Source organism: Castanea sativa, chromosome 11, assembly GCF_040712315.1.
Source record: "Castanea sativa cultivar Marrone di Chiusa Pesio chromosome 11, ASM4071231v1".
NCBI lineage: Eukaryota > Viridiplantae > Streptophyta > Magnoliopsida > Fagales > Fagaceae > Castanea > Castanea sativa.
Window position 1 is genome coordinate 1,348,406 of NC_134023.1, and position 27,584 is coordinate 1,375,989.

Consider the following 27,584-nt stretch of genomic DNA (forward strand, 5'->3'; position numbering starts at 1 on the left):
ATAAAGGATCATCAACAATTTTCCTTTTTATGAGATTGACTTTTGTTGGCAAACAATCAGCACAAGCCCTCCACAAGAAATGATTTATCTTTTTGGGTACCTTCAACTTCCAAATCCTAGACCACAAACCCGCCATCCCTTGTCTACTTGAACCTGATGCTTCCTCCATTCTTGCGTCTTCACAAAGCAGCTTGTAACCTAACTTCACCGAATAAAGTCCATTCTTTTCCAAACTCCAGTAGAGATAATTGGATTGAGGCACAGCACACAGAGGGATTGCCTTAATTTGCTGAGCTGCATGAGGGAGGAAATAGCTATCTATCACTTGCATATTCCAGCTACCCTTATCTGATGCCATTAGTTCAGCCACACTCAAGTTTCTATCCAGACCCGAATGGACAGAGCTTATTTTTCCACCTGAAAGACCTGGTAACCAATTATCCTTGAAGACCTTGAAGAATCATCCATCCCTTACCCTCCATTTTGCCCCCATTGCAACCACTTTTCTAGCCCTTAAGATGCTCTTCCATGCATAAGAACCAGATTTTTGCTTGGCATAAAAAATAGTGCCATTGGGGAAATATTTAACCTTAAATACTTGATAATTTGCGAGCTTGTATCATGACTGAGCCGCCAGACCTATTTGACCAACATTGCATCATTGAACTTTGTCAATTCCTTAAAACCCAATCCTCCTTCATTCTTCAGTTTACAAAGTGTTTCCCAATTTTTCCAATGGATCTTCCTTCGTTCCCCACGTTGTCCCCACCAAAATTTCCTGATTAGCATTTCAATGTCCCTACACAAACCAATTGGGAGTTTAAAACAACCCACTGCAAAGGTGAGAATAGCTTGTACCACCGCCTTCAAAAGCACTTCCTTTCCCGCTTGTGACAATAGTATTTCCTTCCACCTTTGTAATTTCCCCCATACTCTATATTTGATGTAATTTAAACTTGCTCTTCTATTTTTACCAACCACTGCAAGTAGCCCAAATGTTTCTCATATTGCTTTATTTCTGGCACACCAAGTAGTAGTGTAATGGAATTTTTTGTCTCCTCCCTCCCCGATTTCCCAAAGAACAAGGTTGTCTTCTCTGCAGTGATTTGTATGCTTAACCATAAACACTGAAAAACTAAAATGCTAGAGACCACAAATCAAATATACAATAATGGCTTGAAATTGAAATTAGCAATTATAGAACTCTTACTATTACAAACTAAAATCTCTCAAAACCCAACACAATGTTGTCACTAAGCTAGACTGAATTGTAAAACCACACAAACACAAATAAGCCAAATTTATTACAATTTAAAGCATAGCCAAAAAAAAAAAGAGGAACTTTAACAATCTATTTGGCTACTGGAAAAAGGTGGGTAAAAGTTAATGAAATCATAACAATTTTACAGGTCAATTTTTCAGATTTCGATGTTTTTTTTTAAAAATTTCGGCAACCAATGCTCACCCTCACCCAAAACCAACTTGACCGAATTTTTCAGCGATCAGTTTCAGGTTCCTTCGCCCTCCACTTGACGCTGGCGAGTTGAGTTCGGGTTAGGTCCAAAACCGACCTGGCCTGACTTGTGGATAGCCCTACGGCCTAGTGAATTCCCTCTCTATACCGGCCTTTTTTTTTTTGGGTTGTACCAAAATGGTTCTCCCTCTTACGAACTTTGTCTCTCTCCCTCTCTTCTAAATTTCAAGAGTTTTTTTTTTTTTTTTTGACAGTGTTTTAAAGTTGTGAAATAGTATAATTTATCGCTTTTTTACTAAAACGTGGCAAAATTATTTTTTATTTTTTGATATGCGAAAAAAATGAATAGTAACAATAAATAGATTTATTTGCCAAAAAAAGAATTACACTCTATGGGGTATAATTATGATTCCTAAGCTGCCATCACTCTCTTGCTCTGAAATATTTGCAAACAAATACAGCGAAGAAAATACTGCATAACATCCAAAAACATTGGAACTTTCCAATATCCCCAATAAGTAGGGAATCACTCCCGTGTAGGAGCTTACTTTTTTTCTCTAAGTGTGTTCTTTAGACTATTTAAACAATATCATTTAGAGTATCAGAGGACGAAACAAATATATATTAGTATAGATGAAAATGTATTGATTGTGCTGTTTCCAAAGAGAAGCAGTAGAAAACCCACCAGCCAAAGTGCATAACTTTCCTTAAGAGAATGAATCGAACTGCCAATCTAAGCTATGGTTAGCTTGTCATTTACTTTCACTGCTCTTCTGACTAAGAATCTCTTTGACCTCTGCTTCTTTCCTATCCATAAACCCAATTCAATTAAGTCTTAGGGTCCACACACGCATGTAAGGCTCTTTGTAGACTTTTTACAATCTCAGTCATTGAGGGGCAATCTTGACGTTTCAGACTTACACAAGCCACTGCTAGGGACCCAACATGTGCCACTGCCTTTCGTTCAAATGGTGTTGGTGGTGGTACTTTTGAGTCCAAAACCTTGTGAATTTCACCTTGGACAATGTATGGCACTAAAAAATCAACTATAAGCCTTAGCTCACCATTTTCATTTCTTTGAAGTGCCTTGTACCCGGACAATATTTCTAGCAATACTACTCCAAAGCTGTACACATCACTTTCGGTTGTCAGCTGCAAATCCCATGCGTACTGAGGGTCTAGGTAACCAAGGTTGCCTTTAGGAACGAAAAGGTGTGACTCATCGTCCGCAGGGGCCTTCACAGCTAGGCTGAAAGCAAACACCTTGGCAAACCACGTGTTATCTAGTAATATGTTAGATGACTTGATATCGTGGTGTATGATCGGTGGTACTGCATACACGTGTAGATACTTAATGCCTCTAGCTGCATCTAATACCACTTGAATCCTCGCAGCCCACGATGACATTAGAGGAGCACTTTGAAGCTCATGAAGATGCTTATGCAGGCTACCATTTTTCATGTGCTCGTAGACCAATATGTGCTCATTACTATCCTCACAAAATCCCATTAAGCAAACAAGATTCTTGTGATGGAGGCGGGACAAAGCTTCCAATTCACTAAGGAAAGCTTGGGGATTGTCCTCGCACTTTATAGCCACTTCTCGGCCATCATCTAAAGTGGCACGGTAGACTGAGCCAAACCTACTTGTTTCAATCTTGTGATCTTCAGAGAAGTTGTTAGTGGCTTTACGTAGCATTTGCAAAGGAAATTCTTTCCAATTCTTAATTTCCATGAAGTCTTTGAATCTTGTTGTTAGGATTGTGCGTCTAGATCTTTTGGACCTGCCTGTTTGTGACTTGGCTACGGAAAAGAATGACAATATGGAATATTTTTTGGGATGATAGAATTTTGGAGGTGTTCGTTTAGCTTTTGAACCATTACTGCTCTTTGGCTTATTAAGCTCAATCAAGTCTTTCAAGGTTGCTTTTCGGATTGTGTGCCTAGGCCTCGCTGATATGGAAGGATCAGTCAGAATGATTTCATAATTTTCGGAACTACTACCGTCTGTTGGAGACCTGGCTGGTGGGAAGGATGACACTATGGAATAAGAGAATTGTGCTGCTGCAGGTAGTGTTCTGATAGATTCTGAACAACTATCATCTGTCTCAGTCTCAAACATGGTGGGTGGGAAGATAAATGGAATGAAAAAAATTGTTGATGCGTTGGGTAGAGGAAAGATGTGCGAAGATGAGGAGGGTATGGTAATGGAAGGATTTGGAATTATTGTCTCATAATTTTCGGGACTGTCTGTTTGAGACCTGGCAGGTGGGAAGAATGACACTATGGAATCGGAATAATGAGAGAATCTTGGAGGTGTTTCGTTGGATTCTGAACTACCATTAGTTTCAATATCAGAGTTGTTGGCCGGAAAGAGTGATGTAATGGAAAGAGGGGAGTCTGGATTTGTCTCATTCCATATCTAACTGCAACTTGCGGACTCTGACTTGGCTGATGGGAAATATGAGAACTCCACTATTGATTAACTTCTTTCGTCACTAACAGGGTCCAAGTTGTTGGCAACAAATTCTGCAACCAAAAATTAAGAAATACCAAAACGTTATAAATTGCAATTATATAGTATTCCGTAACTAAAGTCTACTCATCTGACTTTAAATTCTTTGAAACTTACTTGGATCAACATGGTGCTTCCTGTTATCAATATTGGACAAAATATTCTGGGAAATTGACATAACTGAATTGGGAGGGAGAGAGAGAGAAGGAATTGCATATGAAAATGGTGTGTTAGTATTCATAATTTATAAGAATTTGGAAGTTTCAGTGAAGTAACTTTCTCATGCACACTTGCTGCGTTAGTTACTGCATGACTGAGGGCCAAGTCCACTTTCCGGAAGAAATCAAAGAAAGAGAGTAAAGTTTTTAACTGGCGACAAAAGTGCGTTCGGTAGCTTTATTTGTGAGTCAAAAAAATGACTTCGGCTAATTTAGGATTGGTTTGACAACAGCTTATTTAGCTGAAACTGAAATTTTTTTGTTAAAAATACTGTAAATAAAACTAAAGATTAATTGAAATAGTAACAAAAAGTACAATAGGATCCATAAATAGTAGCAAAAATAAGTTAAATAGTAAAAAAAAAAAAAACACCCAATATAAACTATCCCAATCGCAACCTTAATTTCCTAGAGCTTTCGCATCTAGCTACGGCCCAATTGCTGTACAATAGGGCCTTACATCAATTGAGTTGTTCTATTTATACAAAAGATTCATCGACTATAATGGCTTGGGTAATTGATTCGAGAAGAACCTCGAAATAAGAAATAATGTAAACATAACATCACAAAAATCTCCATAAGCTAATTCAGGGGCGGCGGTACGTTATAGTCAGGGGGTTCAAATGAACCCCCTGACTTGAAATTTATATATATATATATATATATATATATATAATATTAAAAAAAAATTTTGAACCCCCTGCAATACAAGTTTGCACCCCCTCACCATGATCTTGACCCCTATATTTTTTAAAGCCCAACTTAAACTCCGAGAAAAAAAAGAAGTCCAAAAAAAAAATTAGGTCTTTAATCTCAGAAATAAAAAGCCCATAAATTAAAATTTGAAAAATCATAAATAAAAAAAGGGTAAAATATAAAACCTAATAATTTCTAGCTGCCTAACCTCCAAAATCTCTCATTATCCTTCTTTACTCTCCAAACCCAAAGGAAAAAAGCTGCCTCTGCATCACACACAAAATCTGCCACCGCTGCCGCTGCCTGGTCTGCCTTCTACCGCTGCTTGATCTGGTTTTTCAACTCTCTCTTTCTCTCTTTCTTTCATTGTAAGAGTGTGTTTATAGTGTTTTGATATGCTATTTCACTAAATTTGTGCGAGTGTCTAAATGAATCACCGTACGTGTGTAGATTTATCCTTTGATTTTTTAATTTTTTATTGAGTCTTTGAATCTTGGACCGTGTGTATGTGGGAGCTATGGCATTAGAATTGTGTTGAGTGTGTTCTGATTTATGAACTTCTGAACTGTTAAAGTGAAAAGTTTGACAAAGGGGTTAATGGGTTAGAGACTTTTAGGACTAAGGACTCATTACTTTTATAATTTTATTAGTTTATAGGGAGTTTCTTTACTTTTGGGTGGCATGTTGCAGAGTTGCAATTTTATTAGTTTATTATTTATAGTGTGAGTTTCTTTACTTTTGAGCAGAGTTGCTAACTTGCTGTGAACTTGTGAGTGTTAGATTGATTTGATATAAGAGTGACTTGAGTCATGACTTATCGCTTCAACTATTTGACTAGTCTTTTAATCTTGTTGAATGTGAGTTGTGAGTGGTTGTTAGCAATATGACTTGGTCTATACACTAACACTAACACTAACACTAAAGACAATAAAAATATAAAATATTTAAAGAATTCTAAACTTATAAATTAAAGAAATGCAAAAAAATCACTTAACAAAAATAATTAATATATTTATTTTATTAGAAAAAAATGTCAAATGAACTAATAATTTATTTTTTGTTTTTTGCTAGTATTATGGATAAATTTATAATAAGGAAACCCCATAGGCCGCAAGATTCATTTTCTACTCAAGATTCATTTTCTATTCAAGATTCATTTTCTATTCAAGATTCATCTTCTACTCAAGATTCATCTTCTAAGCATGGTCGTATTGATGTGAACAATCTTCCTTCAGACCCTGGGCTACGAAAAAAGATTTCATTTTATCATCCTAATGATTGAGATGAAATAAGAAGATATTATTTACAAAAAAAACCATGTCAACCTTATAAACACGATTTTCCTCAAACAAAAATTGGTGGACTTATGCGTCGATTTAATCCTAAATGGTTTAAAGAGTATGAAAGTTGGTTGGAATATAGTATTGAAAAGGATGCTGCATATTGTTTATATTGTTACCTATTTAGACAAGATGTTGGTATGCAATCTAGAGGTGATAGTTTTGTGACAAAGGGATTCAATAGTTGGAATAAGAAAGAAAAGTTAGACCAACATGTTGGAGGTGTTAATAGTGCCCATAACCAAGCTCTTAAGGATGGTGAAAATCTAATGAAGCAAAATCAACACATTCAAAGTGTTTTTGTTAAGCAGTCAAATCAAGATAAAATTATATATCGGACTCAATTAAATGCAATAGTTGATTGCATAAGATTCTTTTTGCATCGGGGGTTAGTTTTTCGTGATCATGATGAATCTAATGATTCAAGTGATAAAGGAAATTTTCTTAAGCTTCTACAATTTTTGGCAGATCATAATGATGTTATTAATGAAGTATTGCAGAAAACTCCAAAAAACAGCAAGGTAACCCATCCTGATATTCAAAAAGACATTGTGAATGCAATTGCATATAAAACTACCAATGCCATCATCGAAGATCTTGGCAGTGAGTTCTTTTCAATTTTAGTTGATGAGTCCCGTGATATCTCAATAAAAGAACAAATGGCTGTTGTTTTGCGTTATGTGGACAAAAAGGGAATTGTTACAAAGTGATTTCTTGGTATTGTACATGTAGCAGATACCTCTGCCTTGTCTCTAAAAGCTGCTATTGAATTTTTATTCTGTAAATATTCATTGAGTTTATCAAGACTACGTGGGCAAAGTTATGATGGGGCCAGTAACATGCAAGGTGAATTCAATGGTCTTAAAACTTTAATTCTGAAGGAGAATAAATCAGCATTTTATGTCCATTGCTTTGCTCATCAACTTCAGTTGACTCTTGTAGCTGTTGCTAATAAGCATACTGATATTGCTGAATTTTTTAGCTTGGTTAGTAAAATAGTAACTATTGTTGGAGCTTCTTGTAAAAGACGAGAATTTTTACGAAATGCACAACTTGCAAAAATCACAGAAGCATTAAACTTGGGTGAACTTGAAAGTGGGCAAGGTTTGAACCAAGAGACAAGTCTTAAATGTGCTGGTGATACATGTTGGGGATCACATTATAGGACAATCCTCAACTTGATTTAGATGTTCTCTTCCATAGTTGATGTACTTGAGATGATTGAAAAGGATAGCCTACTCTCTGAGCAAAGAGTTGAAGCTTGATCTATTTTAAGGTTAATTCTATCTTTTGAATTTTCCTTTGCTTTACACTTCATGAAAAATATTTTGGGGATCACAAATGAGTTGTCAATAGCATTGCAAAAGAAAAATCAAGATATTGTAAATGCTATGACACTTGTTAGAGTGTCTAAGCAACGATTGCAGATGATGAGAGATGATGAATGGGAAGCTCTATTGACTGAAGTATCCACATTTTGTAGCAAGCATGATATTCCTATCTTGAACATGGAAGAAATATTTGTAGTTGGTGTGAGGCCACGACGCAACGCCCCACAAATTACAAATTTACATCACTATCGTGTTGATCTATTCTTTGAAGTCATAGATCTGCAACTTCAAGAGCTTAATAATCGTTTTTCAGAGGTGACTACTGAGTTGATACTTTGTATGGCTTGCTTGAATCCAAGTGATTCGTTTTCGACTTTTGATATACAAAAATTGACCCGTCTTGCAAAGTTCTATCCATCTGATTTTTTCGAGACAGATGTATTGGCACTTGATAATCAGCTTCAGACTTACATTGTTGATATGCGCTCCAATAACGAGTTTTTAGAGCTTAAAGGAATTGGGGACCTTGCTAGAAAGATGGTGAAAACAAATAAGGATGTCATGTATCCATTGGTATATTTGCTTGTGAAGTTAGTTTTGACCCTTCCTGTTGCGACTGCAACAGTGGAAAGAAGTTTTTCAGCAATGAAATATATCAAGAATGAATTGCGCAATCGAATGGGGGATCAGTGGTTGAATGATTGTTTGACTATGTACATTGAAAAAGATATAGCTCGTAGGATTGATAATGAATCTATCATGCAACGGTTTCAAAATATGAAACCTCGTAGAAGACAATTGTAGAATTTTATGTTTTTTTTGTGGTGATATTGATATATTTAAGTCTCTTTTGTTTTAGATTTTATATAATTTATGTTTCTTATTGACCCCCCTAGACAAAAATTCTGGAGCCGCCCCTGAGCTAATTGTAGAGTCATCACCAACTCTAGACCATTTAGGCCGACTGAAAAAATTTTCAAATGTTTTGCAAGTGTGACAATAGGTGAAGAAGAGATTCCTTTCTTGACTTTTCTTTCGCCATTGTTTCTACCTTTTCATTCTATTGTAGTTTTCTTTTTTTATTTGCTTTTAATTAGGTGGTAGCATTTAATGTTTTGTTTTCTTGTCTCCTTTGTAATATCTATACAAGGCTAGCTGCGGATTGTACCAAAGACATCCAATAAGAAAGAATGATAGCAATCCAAGAAGCGAGTGGTATTAGGAAGAGTATAGTAGTCCAATAAGTGTTGTTTCTACAAAGAGTAGAATTTAACAAGTGTGTTGGGTTAAGATAGCTTGACCTTGGTAAATTAATTCAATTACCCAAGTTGATTGGTTAAGTTCAATTGCATGCAAAACCTGAAGGCACCAACAAGTCTCCAAAAATACTAAGTATCCGTTTGGATACAAATTATTGCGTTTACGTTTCCCACGTTCACATTTCAGTTTTTTTTTTTTTTTCCTTCGACAGCTTTATAACTTTTAAGGGACAAAAATTACTGTTCACTCACTGACGGCACTATTCACACACTGTTCACGACACTGTTCACATACTTTTTCATTAAAAATGGGTCTCGCAGCACTATTCACACATTTAAAAATTATTTTGCTACAGTGTTTTCAATTTTTAGTTTTCAACAATAAGTTCTATCCGAACGGACCCTAAGTGCAGCGGAAAATAAATTGGATACAGTGATTTGTTGACAAAATGGGGAAAACCTCGTAAGGCAAAAACCCCACCGGGTGATTTTAAGGTCACCACTTCCAAAAATCCACTAATCAACAATCAAGTGGTCACAAGTATAAGGAATCTTACCAACTATCCTGGCCTATCCCAAAATACCGACTTATAGTTGAACCTTTGCTCCAATATCCAATTAGACTTGATCTTATAGTAGTCTTCTTTCCATTTGATGCACAAACCTCCAATTTGTGACTACCCTTTGCATGGATCCTAAAACGTGACTAACTCCAGAAATTTGAACAAATGTTGTTGGCTGCAAAATTCTTCACTTCATCAATAATGAAGATCTGGAAGCACTTAGTTACAAAACCTTATGGCGTACAAACATAGTAGTTTCACACAGAGAAAATAAGTCTCTTGGCCTTTGTATCAGTGTTTAACGGCTCTTAAAATAAGCCTTATATATGTTTAGGCTTATGAGAAAAGAAACCTTAAACAAATACTTAAGCCTGGGCTAAATTTCAGATCTGGAAAACTGAAAATCATAAATCTTGATAAATTGAGCTGTTGTCGAACTATCTATCGAGCTTCACATTAAGTCTCAATAGCAGTCATTTGTCGAGCTATCTATCGAGACTTAATGAACAGCTTTTCTTCACTTGTTTCTTGGACCAATCTTCATGTTTTTAATACTTGACTTGAACAACATGTTCTTGAAGTAATAAACCCATCTTAAATTTACCCAATTACAAGTAAAGTGTATTTTGTCAAAAGATTAACCAATTACAATAAATTATGACCCTAACAATCTCCCCCTTTGGCAATCTGTGACAAAACCACAAAAAACAATTATGAAAGAAGTCTAACACAACTATCCCATAACTACAAGAGTATATAAGTTTATCCCTACTATGAACTCTTGAAAACTTTGCAAAAAGAAAGATCATGACATGGTAGACTTGCAACCTATCTAATATAAAACACTTAAACAAGATTTATTAAGGCATCAAATGTGAAACATAGACAAGTTGTATACAAGAAGAAACACGAGTATAAAGATAGAAAAGAAACAACATATGTAAGATAAAGGTGAAGAAAACATACATCATCTCATATATATATATCAAAGAATAAAATGTATGTAATGAAAGTGGTCACAAGACCATGGTACATGTAATGAAAAAAGAATACATCAAAACCTCACTAAATCCCTCAAAACACTCTCCCACTATCTAGTTTATCCTATGCTAGCAATCCCCCTAACAACTAAACTACTCTTATCTATAAAACTACTTCCCCTTTTTGTCACGAGTGACAAATGGTGTATTACTAAGAGGTCGTTATCTCATCATCATACTCAGAGCTAGAAGCATCATCATCATCTCTACCATTCGAAGAAGAAAACTCCTCAGCTTGCTCAAGTGAAGGTGAGGCTGCAAAACCACCGAGGCGAGATTGGAAATAAGCAATGCAATCGATTCTGGTGTTCGTTTGACACATCTCATCGGATAGATGGTCAAGACGGCTACCAAAATCAACACACATGTGCTGAAGTTGTTTCATGATGTTAGCAAGGGAAACAACTACCTTAGATGAGGAAGAAAGGGCAGAGGAGGAAGAGGGTCGAGAGGAAGGGGCTATAGGGTTAGTAGGGGTTGCATCCTTAGGCTCCACACGTGGCCGCTTTGCAACAAGCTGTGCTACACTCCTCTGAATAGACTCCTTACTTATAGCACCCATGACATAGAAGTAAGGAGAGTGAAAAATAGTGATGTGTAAGTCTGTGAAGATGCACATGATAGCCGAAGGAAAGATGAGCTTATCACGTGTAGCCGTATCATGATAATCTATTATAGATTCTATCATGTGTGATGGGAAGTCCATGGAAAGACATTCCATAAGGGAAAGAAGGAAACGGACACGAGGCTCGGTGATAGTGTTATAGTGAGATTGTGGAGTGAGTACAAAGGTCATCACCATATTAAGGATCTGTGGACCCTTAGCAAACTCAGTTGTGGAGAAATTTAGAGTACCTCCCCACAACATGGCCTTCTCACAGAAGAGTGAGGCCAACTCGTCTCTAGAGATGGAAGAGAGACAAGGATGACTAGGGTAATCTGGATGGTCCACCCTAGGGACACGTAGTACCTCGAAAACGAACTCCGGGGTGACTACAATACGTGTACCACGAAATACAGTAGTAAACCGAGGTACAGAGGTATTAATGGCATGCATGTTGGAGTAAAACTCCTGTATGAACACATTGGGACACCTTGAGGGTTTCTCACAGAGAAAAGCTCATCCTTGAGAGCTAAACGCACCAGGTAGAGGAGTGTCTAAGAAGTTAGATAGAATGACCTGGCATTCTGAATGAATTGCCCGGTTAGAGAAGTTCTCAAAGAAGTCAACTCATGCCTTCTCTTCACGAAACCGAACATAGTCCAGAGGAAAAGAAGAAGAAGAAGAACCACGACGAATTGGGTTTTTAGACGAAATAGACTTTTTAGGTGCCATGATAAGGAGGCTAAATGGGAGAGAGAGTGAGAGAAAGAATAGAGAAACAGAGTCACAATAGAACACAAGGCATAGGAAAGAAGAAAAAGACAACGTGCAATGTATGATAATGCATGAACATGTTATGTGCAAAAGAAATTGCATTATGGGCAAAAACTCAATCCAACCTAACAGTACTCACAATGTATAAACAATCACACATTCCTGGAATACATGAAACATTGTTATAATGAACATAGAATGCAATGCATGATCATGTGAGTTCATGTCGACAAAACCCAACCCAAAATTTTTGACAAAATCACAAAAACCCCAAAATTTTCCCAAACCTAAAACCTAGGTCACACAAATGCATGAAATGCATGAAGAAAGGGAAAAAGAAGAAATCAAGAACACTTACCAAGTGAAGAAGGCTTGGATTAGGCCGAAAATGAAAAGGGAAAAAGGATTTTAGTGAGAAAAAGGGTTTTGGGTCGAGAGAGAAAAAAGAGAGATTGAGATATTTGAAAAGGTTCAAAACCGGGTCGGACCTCAAAAGTATTTATAGAAAATGCAACTCGATAGATCGAGAAGGTATTGAGTTTTAATCAAGAACAAAAGCTCGATAGATCGAGAGGTATCGAGGTGGTGTCGATGGCTAAAAATCGCGATAGATTGAGGAAGGTATCGAGAAGCTATCGAGTAGACAGAGGCCTTAAAGAAATTGGCTTGATGGATCGGGCTACCTATCGAGAGGTATCGAGAGAAACCCAGAAATCTTGATAGATGAGGCTTGTATCGAGGAGGTATCGAGCTATTTGTCGAGAGTCTTGAAAAAGAGATTTCAAAGAGGAGAAACAACACAAGATGAATGCAACCAAGATAACCATTAAAGCAAGCGTTCAACGAGCACGTCAAATATAAAAAAACAACCTTAACTCTAGATGCAAAGCATTCCTAGATCAAAACACACTAAACAAGTCTAACCAAATATTATTTCAAAACAAGTTTAGACAGTTTAGAGAGCATATACTATCACATGTATTCATTATGATGGCCAAATCACATTGTACCTGTATAATAGAATCAAGAGTAGCAAAGAGTATGCGTATTGTGTGTGAAACTTTTGCAAGAGAGCATAAGTACATCATTATACGAAAAGTAAAGATATAGGAGGATTAAATACATTCTCACACCATCATAATTATTTGATGAGAATCAAATGCTCTCATTTGTTTTTATAAGCTCAGCTTACTTATTTCCTGTTCACACATGCAAAGGGTGTGAGCCTTGACTTATATGATGTGGGCAGAAAAATAGATAAGGATAAGAATAGAGCATTCTGCTAGCAAATATTTCGTGACCTTGTTGCAGGTTGTCTAATCGTGAGAAGGTTGTGACTCGTCTAATCAGCAGTTTCTTTGGATCTTCTACCACATGTCATTTGTGGGTAATTCAAGTCACCTGAGGTCACGAGATGACTTTGAATGCAGATTTGGCAATATACAGAGGGACTCAAGTACTTTTGACACCTAATACAGTAAATCCCAAAAAGGTACTTTAAAATGAGAGAGTAAATACAAATAAATCTGGCACGAAATTAAGCCAACAAACACATGGATTTTACAGAAATATTTGCAAGCAAAAATGGTTAAGGAAAACCTGCATAACATCCAATAATAATGAAACTTACCAATATGGAAATATCCCTAAATAGGGAATTACTCCATGATCTAGGAGCCTACTTTTTTTCTACTTAGGGTCCATTTGTTAGGAGGATGGAAAATGGAAGGATAGAAAATAGGGAGGGGATGGAAAAGTGAAAGGATAGAAAAGATTTTAGTTTTCTTCATTTGTGTTTAGCTGGGAGGGTGGAAAAATGGAGGGATAAAAAACAATTTTGTTTGATTAAGAAAAACAATGGGGGGATAGAAAATAGAGAGCTTGTATAAATTTACTAATATGCCCTTTGTTGAGGTCCAAAATGTGACAAGTAAGTCCACTCTATGGAGACAAGGAAGAAGGCTGTGGGCCTTAACAAGAGAAAACCTAGTTTGTAAAGATAACTAGATAAGAATGGCCATTAAGGCCAGAGGCCTAGCGAGTGAAGAAAATCAAAGAAGTATGGAAAGGAAGAGAACCCAAGCTTAGGTAGATGGGTCCTCTAGCCTTAGGAAGCGGGTCCCTTGGAAAAAATCTAAAGATGCTATGTAGGACGTGGATAGTCCAGACGATGGTCTGGGAACAAGCCATCCATATTTTGAAAAAGGGAAAAAGGGGAAGAAGCCATTGGAAGTCTTGTCAAAGTCAAGCTCTTGGGAGGCAGAAAGAAATGATAGGGACAAATGATGGCTTTAGAATCAAGACTGGTTGAAGGAATCGAGGGACCTCGGGCAAGGCAGAGGACATGGAGTAAGAGGAAGGATGGTCAGAGGCTTTCCAAGTCCGTCCATTTCAAGGAGGAATCCATCCCATGTCTGGGAAAATGCCAAACCAAGAGAAGTTAGCATTAATGTCCCAAGACCTTCGAAATGTCCTTCTAAAGCCTTGGAAGAAGATCATGGAACATTAACCTTAGAGGAGAATATGAATTTGTCCTATGGAAGGAGCTTCTATGAGTAGAAAGTTAGTGAATGAACTTTCAAGTACGAGTTCCCAAAAGAGCAAAGTAAGAAGATATAAGAAAAGGACCAGTCACCAACATTTCAAACAAAGAAGCCTGGCTCTAGTACCCAAAAAAAAGGGGGAGAACAGTAATTTGAAAGCCCTCCAAGAGTAGTATATAAAGGGAGAAGCAAGAAAGACAAGTGGGACATCATTTTACGTAGAAGAGACCAAGAAATATACAAGAAGAGAGTTTTAAGCTTTAGGTTGCGTTCATTTAGCAAAGAGAGGCATTGTAAAAGGTCCTATAGCAAAATATTCGGGGAGCCACTCGGATTCAAGTAACTCAAATTTCACAAGTCTTAGGAACCCAAAGGGGATTAGCCAAGTCTGTGATCTTTGAGGCTTATTGGACCTTGTGGAATACCCTCACAGGGTGGGACCAAATGCACTCTAACGCTTGACTTAGTAAAATATAACTTTATTGAGGTATTCATAATCATCATTGCTCATTTTTATCTTGTGTACTTGTTGTTTCTTCTTTTTACTTAGCCTATACATATATATTTTGTGGAGTTCATTTGTCATGTGCACAAATTAGTTTGTATAACGGTCCAAATAAGCAACTGTGAGCCAAGCTCAATTCACCCAACATCAATCCAGCCTCTTTTTCAGCGACCTAAGGTCCCATCAGCATTGGGCCTGAGACCAAGGTAACAATCTTCGTATGCTATCAACAAAAGATGGCTTCAAACCAAGGTAATAGTTCCATTAACGTCTGACATGTTAAACTAGGGCCTTGAATAGTTGAATTTCCTTCATGAATAATATCCCTGGCCTAGCATTAAAACTTCCTACCATGATGAATAACATGATTCCCATTTTCTTTTTCTTTTTTGAGAATACTAAATGTTTTTAACACATAAACACACATGGAGAGAGGAGAAAAGATCTTAAAGAAACTTACAGTGTTGTATATCCAAAGAGTAATTATTGGTTTCTCAAAAAAAAAAGTTAAGTTTTTTTATTTTATTTTATTCTTATTTTGGTACATCGTCACTTTATTGTCTATCATTTATAGATTGTGAACTATGTAATTGTGAAATATATGGTGAAAATTTATGTCAGAAAGACTTTTTTTTTTTTTTTTTTTTTTTTTTTTTTTCATAATTTAGAAACATGTTAGAAAGACTTAATTGTGATGAAGTATGACACCCAATTGTAGGGTTGTATTGCGGAAACTTTATGCAAGACTACACGAGGGATCTTTACTTTTATTGACTACCGCCAACGCTGAGTAGATAGTCTAGTGACACTTTATTTCTGCACCATTGATCGGGGCCATTGACAATTATGCCTCTTAAGGTACCAATTGGGACCCAATATAGGAATTGCATTGCATAGGGGTGCTATCGCATCAAATGGTTGAGAGAAAAAGTTGAAATTTTAAATTATTTTCATACCCATCTGTTTACCTTTATTTTATCTTCATCCAACAGATGAAATCCCATTTTTTCTTCATTAAAATTTTGGTTTTACATCTCAAGTCTTTAAAATTTGAGTACAACAGATGACTTGTCCGCATCTTGCCAAGGCTCAATTGCTGTCAAAACGTGTGGGACACTCTCGTTGGAATATTGTATTGCAAAAAATTCATGGAAGAGGGACTAAGAAGTCTGAACACGGGTACTAGTATAGGTACATGAATAACATGGGATTTTTTGAAAAAATAAGACATGGATACAATAGGACACGTTTATTAAATAATTATTAAATATATTTTTATTTTTATATATTATTAAGAAGCAAATTCATGACAATTGAAGGATGTTTGGAAATTAAAATACAAATAAAAAGTAAAGATATTTACTAATCTTCAAATGCACTATTACTATTTAGAGCATGAATGCTTTCTTTGTTTTGTGAAAGGGTGTTTAATTTCTTTTGTTCTTGTGTCCTGGCCATGTCTTGCATAATTAAAAAAAAAAAAAGAAGTTGGAACTAGTACGTAAATGTGTACTAGGCATGTCAATTGTCTAACATAGATACAAACGGGTACAACATACTGAATAAAGTGTTCGTGCTTTCTAGAAGAGGAATCTTTACATTTATTGACTACACTATTGATCGGGGCCATTGACATAAATATCTCTTTCAGGATTTGGTAAGTATTGCATTGCATGAGGGTGCAATAATGCAATTGTATCAAATTGACTGACAGAAAAGTTAAAATTTTAAATTGGGATGTCAGCCATTTGTTTAACTTCTTTTATGTATAGATGATGAGATTCCATTGAAAGGCCAAATTCTGTCTCCAAAGTAGGATATGCAGTTCAATTTATATATATATATTAAAAAAATGTATTTTGCAAAGTACATCTTTGAAGTTTGGAGTTACTTGGATTTTACACTTTGAAGTTTGGTTTCGTCAACAAAAACACATCATCGATTAGTTTTGGCTATTAAGTAACACTAGGGGTGACCATGGGTCGGTCTAGGTCGGGTTTGTGCCCAACCTGAGACCTACCCGACCAAGTCGGGTGAACAATTTGCAGACACGCCACCGATCGGTCACATAGTTGGGTCGGTCTCGGTCGGATCTTTGCTGGATTGGTAAACGCATCTGAATCGGATTAATGGTTTCGGTGGCAGCCAAGTAAGGATTTCTTCGATGATGTCATCAAGGAGACTCGCCGACCACCGTCTTGGTGAGCCATTGCTAGGTGCGCTCCTTGGTTATATTTGAAAGCTGATTTGGCAAATGCTATTTGGAAAGTTTTTCTTTTAACCCTAGAGGCTGCAAGCAACTACCATATATGGATGCATTTTTCTTTTCACTCTTTTTACAAGTATTAATAATAATAATAATAATAAAAGCTCATTTATAAGTTCACTTTTTTATTATGGAATTTTATGTACAATTTTTTTTAAATTTTACCTTTTTTTTTAAAGTGAAAATATACTATTTTAGCAAATTTCCTTGTTTTAGCAAAAATTTAAATAAGTTATTCTGCAAAAAGTTAAATAAATTTGCTCTTAAATGAACTGTTAAACCACTAGAAAGTAAAAACATTATTTGTTGGTGTTTGCGGGCCACATCCATTTTACTAAGTTGGTTTAATTTTTTTGAATATAAACACAATTTATTGGTATGGTGGTTCTACGTGACTTTTTCTTTTACTTTCTTTTTCTCTTTTTATTTATTATTTATTTTTTAACCATACTTTCAGCTAGGGACAGAACTAGGGGTAATCTTTTTTAAATTCCTATTTTAGTATTTATTAAATTATAAATGAGTCCCTAGGGTTTTAAAGAAAGAAAATTTTGTATTGAATAGTTTAATCCATTCCTTTTTTTTTTTTTGAGAAAAAGTTTAATCCATTCTTAATATAACCTAATTAACTGCAAGAATGGCTCAAACAATAACAAAAAAAAAAAACATTAACATTTGTACTTGTTCATTATGCATACTAGTTATATTATTTTTGTGTTCTTCTTTACTTGGAAACAATAATGATATGATAAATACAATTGGAAAATCAATTATAATATTTTACTATTTTAAAAGAAAAGATTCAAATTATTCAAAATCTAATACTAGTGATATAAAATTGGTTTTGGCTTTATAAAATCAAGATGGAAGATGATCTCTTGACAATTTATTTTTTTTTTGATAGCAAACTTAGAACTTTATTCAGAAAAAGAACATGCAAGTACATCATGTGAAAGAGCTTGCTTAAGAAAGTAAGGATTCTCTTCCATCTAGACAAGAAAATCATCTATGCCTACAATATATTTAGCTAATAAATGGGCTGGTCTATTGCCCTTCCTTTTACCATGAGAAAATTCAATCCGCCGAAACCCTTTGCACAAATCCATCATCCCCAACACAATTGAAGCTATTGATGAAGGCGGTATGGATGCTTCACAAAGAGCGTTGTATATGACCAATGAGTCCCCCTCCAAAATAACATCTTGGATACCAATATCCTTTGCAAGGAGCAAGCCAGCTTCAAATGCTTTAGCCTCCGCCTCCAACGCGCCTAATGGAACCAAAACCTTCTTACTCATCACGGCTTCCACTCTTCCTCTATCATCCCTGATTATAACACCCATGCTGCCTTCCAAGATGCAAACACAGCCCCATCAACGTTAATCTTAAACTAGTTTGCCCGGGGAGGTAGCCAAGACACAGCCCTCTCAACCACCACCGATGTAGACTGCTTCTCCTCAATTGCTGACCAGTACTCCTCCAGGTATTGTGACGCCCACCTCACCACATCCTTGCTAGCCTTCCTCGCACCACCAAGTTTGATTTCATTCCGATTAAACCACAATGCCCAGGCTATGGTGACCATCATAGCAACCTTTTCCTCTTTAACCCGATCAATGATTATCATCTTCCATAACAAATCCATGAAGGAGAAACACTTGGACTGATCAGAAAAACCCACTAGTTTTGAGCATGACCATGCCTCCTATGCCTTAACACAATCCTATAGCACATGACCCGTGGACACAGCCTTCAACCCGCACACATCACATATGTTATCCATCACCACCTTCCTTCTAGCAAGATTGACCTTTGTAGGAAATGCCTCACGGCAAGCTCTCCACATAAAATGTTGTGTCTTATGTGGTACAGGTAAACTCCAATCTGGCTTCCAAAACCTCCTAACTAGACTTGTGTTTGAACTATTACCCTTATTGGCAGCTTGGGAAAGATTCACAGCTAAAGAATAGGTGCTATGCACACTGAACTGGACATTAGAAGACATCGCCCAGATCAATCTATCCCCAGGCAGCCGAGAGCTTAGAGGAATGCTCTTAATTGTTTCAGCTTCACGAGGTAGGAACAAAGCATCAATGACTGTGGACTTCCAACTTGCGTTTTCCAAATCAATCAACTCACTTACACAAGTGTTAGCATGCAGAAAAGTATTTGGAGACACCACCTTGTACATGGAAGATAATGGTAACCATTTGTCCTCCCATACCAGATTCATTCCCCATTCCCTTCCCTCTACCGTAAACCCTCCTTCACCACATGTTGCGCAGCCATGATACTTCACCAAGTGTAAGAAGGATTACTACCAATTTTAGCTTCGACAAAATCACACAATGGGAAATACTTTGCCTTTAAGACCTTGTACATCAGAGAGTTTTGACCACTTTGAAGTCTCCAACCTTGTTTTACAAGAAAAGCCAAATTAAATTGTTGCAGCTTTTTAAAACCCATACCTCCATTAGCCTTCGGTTCACACACCTTCTTCCAACTAAGCCATGCTATCTTCTTTTCATCTTTCCTTTGTCCTTACCAGAAATTGTGAATCAGACTCATGAGATCCTTACAAAGGGCATCCGGTATTTTGAAACAACTCATGGTGTATGTCAGGATAGCTTGAGCCATTGCTTTTATAAGAATCTCCTTACTGACCTTAGACATAATTTTCTCCTTCCAACCTTCCAACTTCTTACCCACCTTGTCCTTAATGGCATTAAAAGTGCTCCTTTTATTTCTACCCACAAGAGACGGTAAACGAAGATACTTCTCATGCTGTTTAATATCTTGGGCACCAAACCTTTGCTTTATCTCCTCTTGGGCTTCATTTGATGTGTTGCTACTAAAAAACAATGACATTTTGGCTCTGTTTAATTGTTGATCAGAAGCTTTCTCATAGTCTTCTAAAATTCTTTGTAAGGACTCATAATTAGCTAGCGTAGCCTTGCAAAAGATCAGGCTGTCATCTGCAAAAAATAGGTGAGAGAGCTTTGGACCTCCATGACAAACAACAACACCCTCCAAAAGGTCACTATCCATTGATGATCTAATTAAAGCCGAAAGACCTTTTGCACACAACAAAAAAAGGTAAGGAGATAGGGGGTCAACTTGCCGGATACCCCTAGATGGAATAACATGGCCTCTAGGACGCCCATTAATATTAATGGCATAAGTAACAATAGTAACACACCGCATAATCAACCTTCTCCACTACTCCACAAAGCCCAATTTTTCCATAATTTTGTCCAAACAAGTCCACTCTACCTTATCATAGGTCTTGCTCATATCAAGTTTGAGTGCCATTTCCCAAATCTTCCCTCCCTTGCTCTGGCTAATATGATTCAGAGTCTCAAAAGCAACTATCACATTATAAGTGATTAATCGTCCATGCACAAAAGCATTTTGGGTATCACTAATAATAGAGGGTAAAATCTTCTTAAGCCTATTAGCAATAGCCTTAGAAGCCATTTTATAAACAACATTACACAAACTAATAGGCCTATAATCAGTCACCATCTTTGGTTCTTTAACTTTTGGAATAAGTGCAATATTAGTATCATTAAAGTTGGGAGGAAAAATGCCAGACTTAAGGAAATTGAGTACCGTTTTAGTTACCACCTTACCACTTGTAGACCAAAAATGCTAAAAGAAAAGAGGAGGCATCCCATCAGGACCAGGGGCCTTCAAAGGGTACATTTACTTAAGTGCCAATCAGACTTCATCTTTCGTAAAAGGTTTGATCAACATCTGATTCATTGAAGGAGTGACCTTTGGCTGAATGGCATGGAGAAGCTCTGCAAAAATTGTAGGGCTGCTAGATGTGAAAAGATTGTTGTAATACTCCACCACAACCTCCTCAATCTTACCATCCTCCTCTTGCCAAACTCCATTAGAGTCCAACAGCCCTTTTATCAAGTTCTTCTTATGCCTAGATGAAGTTTTAGCATGAAAAAAACTTGTATTTTTATCACCTCCTTGAAACCAATTCAGCCTAGCCCTTTGTCTCCACATCATGCCTTCCTTTTCCAGCCAACAATTCAGTTCAGCTCTGGTGCATTTTAAAGCCTGAACCAGCTCCGGTGTTGAAGGTTGAAGGTCCAGCCACTTAAGTCTTGATGGCAAGCCCGATATAGTCCTTCCCACATGGCCGAAGATAGATTTATTCCAAGCCTCCAATCTGCCACAACAACTCTTTAGACAACAGCTCAACCCCCAACCTGAAGATGTAGCTAAGCCTTCCTCCCAAGCAAACCGAACAACTTCCTCACAACTTGAGTCCCTCAGCCACATAGATTCAAACCTAAAACTTCTCTTCACCCTCTTCCGTTTGGAACCAGCCACCATACGAAGAAGTAGCATGGAATGATTAGAAGCCGAGGTGGACTTATGGTACAATTTAGCAGCTAGAAATAAATCTAACCACTCATGTAGCCAAAGCTTAATCCAATCTCTCTTTAATTTGTGTGCCATCTGCCCTTTGATAAATCCAAGTGAACTTCGACCCTACAAAACCAATATCTCTTAGGTCACAAAAATTAATAGCTTCAACAAAATTGTCCATCTGTTGTCTTGGTCGCCCACCACCTCCTTCCTTTTCTAATGAACTAGTTAGCTCATTAAAACCCCCAATAGCTAACCATGGAAGAGCCGCCACTCCCTTCAAGTGTTTAAGCTTCGCCCGAGACTCAGATCGCCTAGCTGTTTCAGGATTACCATAGAAGCCAATCAAATGCCACCTACCCAAAACTGGACCCCCAGACACCAACACATCAATATGATTCCGGGAATATGTTAAGAGCTATATTTTAATTTCATCTTTCCACAATAAAGCTAAACCCTTGCTCCTTCCATTACTTTGCACAACCCAACTCTGTTTCATATTACACTTCTTTAACCTTGTCCATCCATTCCTTACTTGATTTAGTCTCCATCAAGAAGATGATAATGAGATCTTCCTTCTGAATAGCCTTTTCCAAGGCTTTCACTGTCCGGGAGTTCCTAAGCCCTCAGCAGTTCCAACTTAGGAGACTCATTGGTCCCGGTGGGGCTGCCTAGCAACCTCCACTGATCCTTATTATGATGCCAAGATGACACTAAGAGTGTTGACTTCCTCATCCACCTTCATTTTTCCCCTACCTTCCTCTATTTCAACCTACATGCAACCAGCACCAATAGCAACTAACTACCTATGATTTGTTATAAAAATGTTGTAAAAAAATTGTGGACATATCATCTCTCTTTTATTTTTCTACATCTTCATCCACTTCTGTCTTTATTTTTTTTAAGAACAATAAACGTTGGTGTGATTTAGAAAAAAATTATAATTTTACTATAAAATTATAAAAGTAAAGTCGTAAAGATTTGAGTGAAATCATGACTTGAAGATTCCATTAGTGTATGTATCTTCATAAATATGTATAACCTCAATTTTAGCCTGATTATATCATTGATTGAGCTTGGGAATTTAATACATCTCTTCCTCTACGGCCTAATTGCCCAAATTTTTTTGTCCCTAAAATTTCCCACCTCAAATGAAAACATGCTTTCATGCAAGGACATATTTGCATACAACCCAAGTTTAAGCATGCTTGATGCAAAACAAATGGGCTTAGCCTAACTTGCACCCAAATAATTTTGTTACATTGTTTCGAGTTCAAGCTCTAAAGTTGTTTGGGTGATTGGGACCGAGCCTTTGAAAGGCTGCCTACGTACTTCTCTCATAGAGGATTAGGTCAAGATGTAGTTCAGGAGAACTAGATTTTGAAGAAGAATGATTTTATTATTATTATTTTTTTTTTTTGTGAAAATGAGATTTCTCTTTCTTTCTTTCTTTCTTTCTTCTTTCTTCTTCTTCTTCTTCTTCTTTTTTTTTTTTAATGAACAAGAGATGATTCTTTGAACAACCATTTTGGCAAATTAAAGTATTTAAGAATCAAACAAATCTCTTTGATTAGGAAGGATCAAGATCATTAAACTCATGTAATCAAATTTGTTTCTTCCTTTTGAACATCATCAGATTAAGTCTCCAAAGGCAATCAAGAAATGAAATGTGATAATATTTATGAATCACATTGTTGGGTGCAAACAAGGAGAGTGCTCCAAGTTTCTTTTGAGTCATTTGAGGATTTGAGAATTTTTCTCCTTGGACATATCATCCAGTGGAGTTTTGACAATTTTAAGCATTTTTTTTTAAATTCAAGAGAAAATAATATTAGAGTTTAAGATGTGCTTACAACTAGCAAGACTTCAAGGAGGTCTTTACTCATGGGTTGTAATGTAGGCCGGGTTTGGGTTATGAAATGAAAGATATAAAAGGCTCAAAATTCCCTATGATGTTTCCCCCAAGTATGCATTATTCAAAAATCAAGTATTGGAGGAGTTTTCGCATTTCTTCTTTGTCATCTTCTCACTAGTCTTCATTGGTCACTTGTATCAAAATTTGTTTTTATGCTCATTCCTCTTGAATCATACCTTTAGACTTTCATCTTATAAAATTCTTCCATTTTTAGGTTGCATCCTCAAGTTTCCTATTGAGGTTTATGCCCTAAAATCCAATTTATTAGCATGTCATAAATAATTGAATTGTTTGATTATATGAGACTATCTATAAATGAACTAATGAGACATTATCTTAATCCATGAGATGCATAGTATGTGATTTATGTGAAAAGTCATAAAAGATATAAATCACAAGTTTTTGTAAACTCAGAATTTTAGTTCGTAGTTGGTGATGAAATTGGACATTTCATTTGCGAAGACTATAACATATCAACTAAGATGATTTGTCTTGATCATGGAAGTGGAGACTTCTAGTTGGTATGTTGATATATTTTAAGAGTTAAGACATACTAAACTGGACCACTGTGAGATTTATTATTCTCCTAATGACTGTCAAATGAATAATAAATCTCACGACTTCTATTTACATCAACTCTAAATCCTGAGAGAATAATGGACTTGATCATGAGATGTAGGTTGCTTTGATATATCAGGAGTGAGATCTATTAGTCATGGTCAAAATCTCAATATGTTGGGCAGCCGCATTTAGTGTTGATGGAACATATATTCTCAAGATGAAATTCATAATCTCTTAACGGAGATACAAAATATTCCTTTAAGATAAGTTTAATGGGTTTGGTTAATCAGAGGGTTGGGCCAACCACTTTAGTAAGGAATAACTAAAGTACATATTTATGGAATTGAATTTCATAAATATATGATGAATAACTTAAAGAATTAAACCGGGTGCTTAAGGATTAAAATGTAGTAATCTTCAAAGTGGCAGTTTATATTCATGATTTTGTATTACTACGAATATTTTAATGAAAGGGTTGCATAGATAATAAAGTCTTAAGATATAATTTATTAATAAGGCCCAGAGTGCAATTATATTCATATAGTAGTATTGAATATAATTAATGGTAATTTTGTATTTGTCAAGAGTTGACAGAAAAGCCCAAGGTCCATTGGAGTTAGAGTCTTATTTGTTCCCTTTTGGTCCCACTCCAAGCCACATACTAGAGCCCAATTGGATTGGCCCAAAAGGTAGCCCAATTAGATAATCAGTTATATATAAGCAGAGAAACATACAGAATTATATAAGTCTTTTTTTCATAAGTGTTTTCATTAAGAAAATACAAGGAACGAAATGGTTTGTATGTGAGTGTTGGACACTCTCCAATTCTCTCCTTGGCAACTGATTGAGAGATCACACTTCTTGGGCATTAAGTAGAATTGAAGTGAAGATTAAAAGTGTTCCCAAGTACTTCTAATTTTTGTTTTGAATTTCACCACTCCAAGGTACACTTTCTTGTTCTTAAATTCTGAAACTTACATAATACATGTTATCAATTGCGAATGAAGTAGATCCGTTAATTTTTCGCTGCATATGTTTTGTATGTGATACAAACATGTTTTTTTTCCCAACATTTTCAACTTGGTAGGATTTTCCAATTTTTTCTTTTCTTCTTCTTCTCTTCTTTGGCCTTAACTTTGCCTAGACCGCCTTTTTGGGTTTTCAGCCTAGCGGGTTTTCTTTTCTTTTTTGGCCCTAGTTTTTGCCTCGATTACCCTTTTGGGTTTTCAGCCTAGTAGGGTTTTTTTTTTTCATCTCTTGATTGAATGAATTTTTGGGGACCTTTTGCCCTCCTTGGTTTTCTCAGCTTAATGATTTTCGGTCATTTTGATGCACTCTCTAGACTTCTTTCTTACCTTGATGCACTTGCACCTTTCTATGCTTGATGAATTTTTTCCTTATTTGATAAAACTCTTTAATATGAATCTTGTATTCCTCTTGGCTTGATGAATTTTAGGCTCTTCAAACTTGATGGAGTTCTTGGGGGCACCTCGTTGGGCCTTTCAGAAGGCTGACCATCATTTTGATGTCTCTTTCGACATTAGGGAGTAGGAGGGGGAGGAGCTTGTTGTTGTATGGTTGGCGGGCCACCGGTCAGGAACCGGTTAGTAGTCATGTTGAGGCAGACCACCATTTCTTCGTGAGGGTTTTCGACCTCAGCCCTTGAAGAGTTGATTGATTTCGCTTCTATTTGTTCAGCAACCTGGACTCCTTTAGGGGGTTGCTCAACCAGTATATGCTCAACGCGACTGTGAAAAATCGTATCGGCAGATCCATCTCTCATTGGTACTAGGAAGCCTACTCTGATTAACCGAGGACCAAGGTCTCGAGCTTCACCTACTGTCAGACTTGGTGGTATGAACCCTCGGTGCCGGACGTCGATGTAGGATAGTAGGGGACTACCAACAATTAGGGCCTACCCAGGGTCCTGGTAACTTGTATACACAAGAGTGCACCCGAGGATGACATGGGAAGCCCTTAATTGGCCGGCATATTGTACAAAGATTTCTGACTTGAGTAAAAAGTTCAGGTCCCGCACATGTACTGCGTTGACGTTCGGTTTGAACTTTTTGCCGTCGGCATCACCGAAAATAAAAATTATAACTATATAAAAAAATAATGAAGTAATTACAAATGAATATTAAAGTAATGTATGATAAAAATAAATCTGATATGAACGGTATCGAGCAATATCTCGGGGTGAAATCGGGTAAGTGAGCTCATTGGCGTGCCAATTGTAGCTCACCCATACAAACTCTCCAACAGAGTTTCTGTTAGAATCAGGGAGGCATGATATTAGCCACACCCGAGTATCTCTAACTTTTAGATAATATCCCGACCTCTCCTTACCACATAAACTGTACATGTAGTTTATATCATGGTGGTCTAAATGCAGCCCGTATAAGTTGTTTAACTGACTAACACAGCTCACTACTCGGTAGAAATTTGGTGGAAGTTGGCCAGGGCACAGTTCGTAAAACCTAAGTGTCCTAAGTATTAAGGGATCTATGGGAAACTATTTCCCCCACTAAAGTAGCTATCAAAGGAAAAAAATATACTACTTGAGGGTGTCGCTCAAGGGCGATGTTCTCTTTGTAATAGTATGCTACATTTACATCGAGAGGGATGCCAAAACTAGCCAAAACAATATGCTGCTTGTCATTACATTTATTTCAAAAATTAACTGCTGTCTTGTCTTCTATTAATGATTGACGGTTCACATCCCCGAGGAACAGTTCACAGAGTGACGTAAGTCCTTGACTCATCCCCGAGCACCAAGAACGAATCAATAGGGGCTATTGTACGGCATATGGCAAGGGCTCCATTTTTCCCCTGGCCTAAATTCGGTTGGGCCTATGAACAGTACCTGGCCATGGACTCACCGTTCCTCATGATTGACCTTAAGTGGCCCAAAGACATTTACCCATCATATGGGAATTTTATGCACGGCTAGACGGTCTTCATAATCAATTTTAAATGTACCTTTGTTGCTTAGTTAAGCCTTGGCATGCCAGGAGTGCCTTAGGGGACTCCGTTGCCGAGCAGCTTTCGGCGGCCATCATTAGTCCCAACATCCCAGCTCCTATTCCCAACAAAGCATATTATTTGCCAGGAATAATCAAATTATGCCCCACCCACACGAGTGGTGCCAGAGGGCAATCATGACTCTGTCCATTATCCTCAAGCTATAAATATTAGAAGAGAAGATGAAATGGGGGTTAGACATTTGGGAGTTAAGACTGAGAGAGTAGCCGAGCATACGAAAGAGAGCTTTCAAAGGGAGAGAGAGAAACTAGCTTTTGTACCAAACACTTGAACGAGCCCGCCAAGGAACTGCCCATTGTAGGATACTCAAGGCCCACTAAACAAGTAAATTGTGAGCCCAAATACTAGATCCAACCTATATTGGAGATTTGGGTACGCATAATAGTGATTGATCTTTAATTTTTTAGAAATTTTGCAAGCATGGAGGATATAAGAAGAAGATGTAATCCAATGGTGGATTTGTAGCTAAACTTTATTTAATTGAGAAAAAAGCCACTTATAGCATCTAACTATCCGACAATATAGACTCAACTCCCAATAGTTATGA

General features: G+C 36.9%; 1 protein-coding gene and 1 pseudogene across 1 annotated transcript; one reads left to right on the forward strand and one right to left on the reverse strand.

Moving 5' to 3' along the window:
• The first annotated feature begins 5,977 nt into the window (after window positions 1-5,977).
• LOC142615507 (uncharacterized) lies at window positions 5,978-8,377 on the forward strand (annotated as a pseudogene).
• A 10,473-nt stretch (window positions 8,378-18,850) lies between these two features.
• Window positions 18,851-20,175, reverse strand: LOC142615512 (uncharacterized). The gene is made up of 2 exons (XM_075788248.1): window positions 19,792-20,175; window positions 18,851-19,420 (listed from the first exon to the last, which is right to left on the reverse strand). Exons 1-2 carry the CDS (start codon window positions 20,173-20,175, stop codon window positions 18,851-18,853), a joined length of 954 nt encoding a protein of 317 aa, XP_075644363.1.
• Window positions 20,176-27,584: the final 7,409 nt, after the last annotated feature.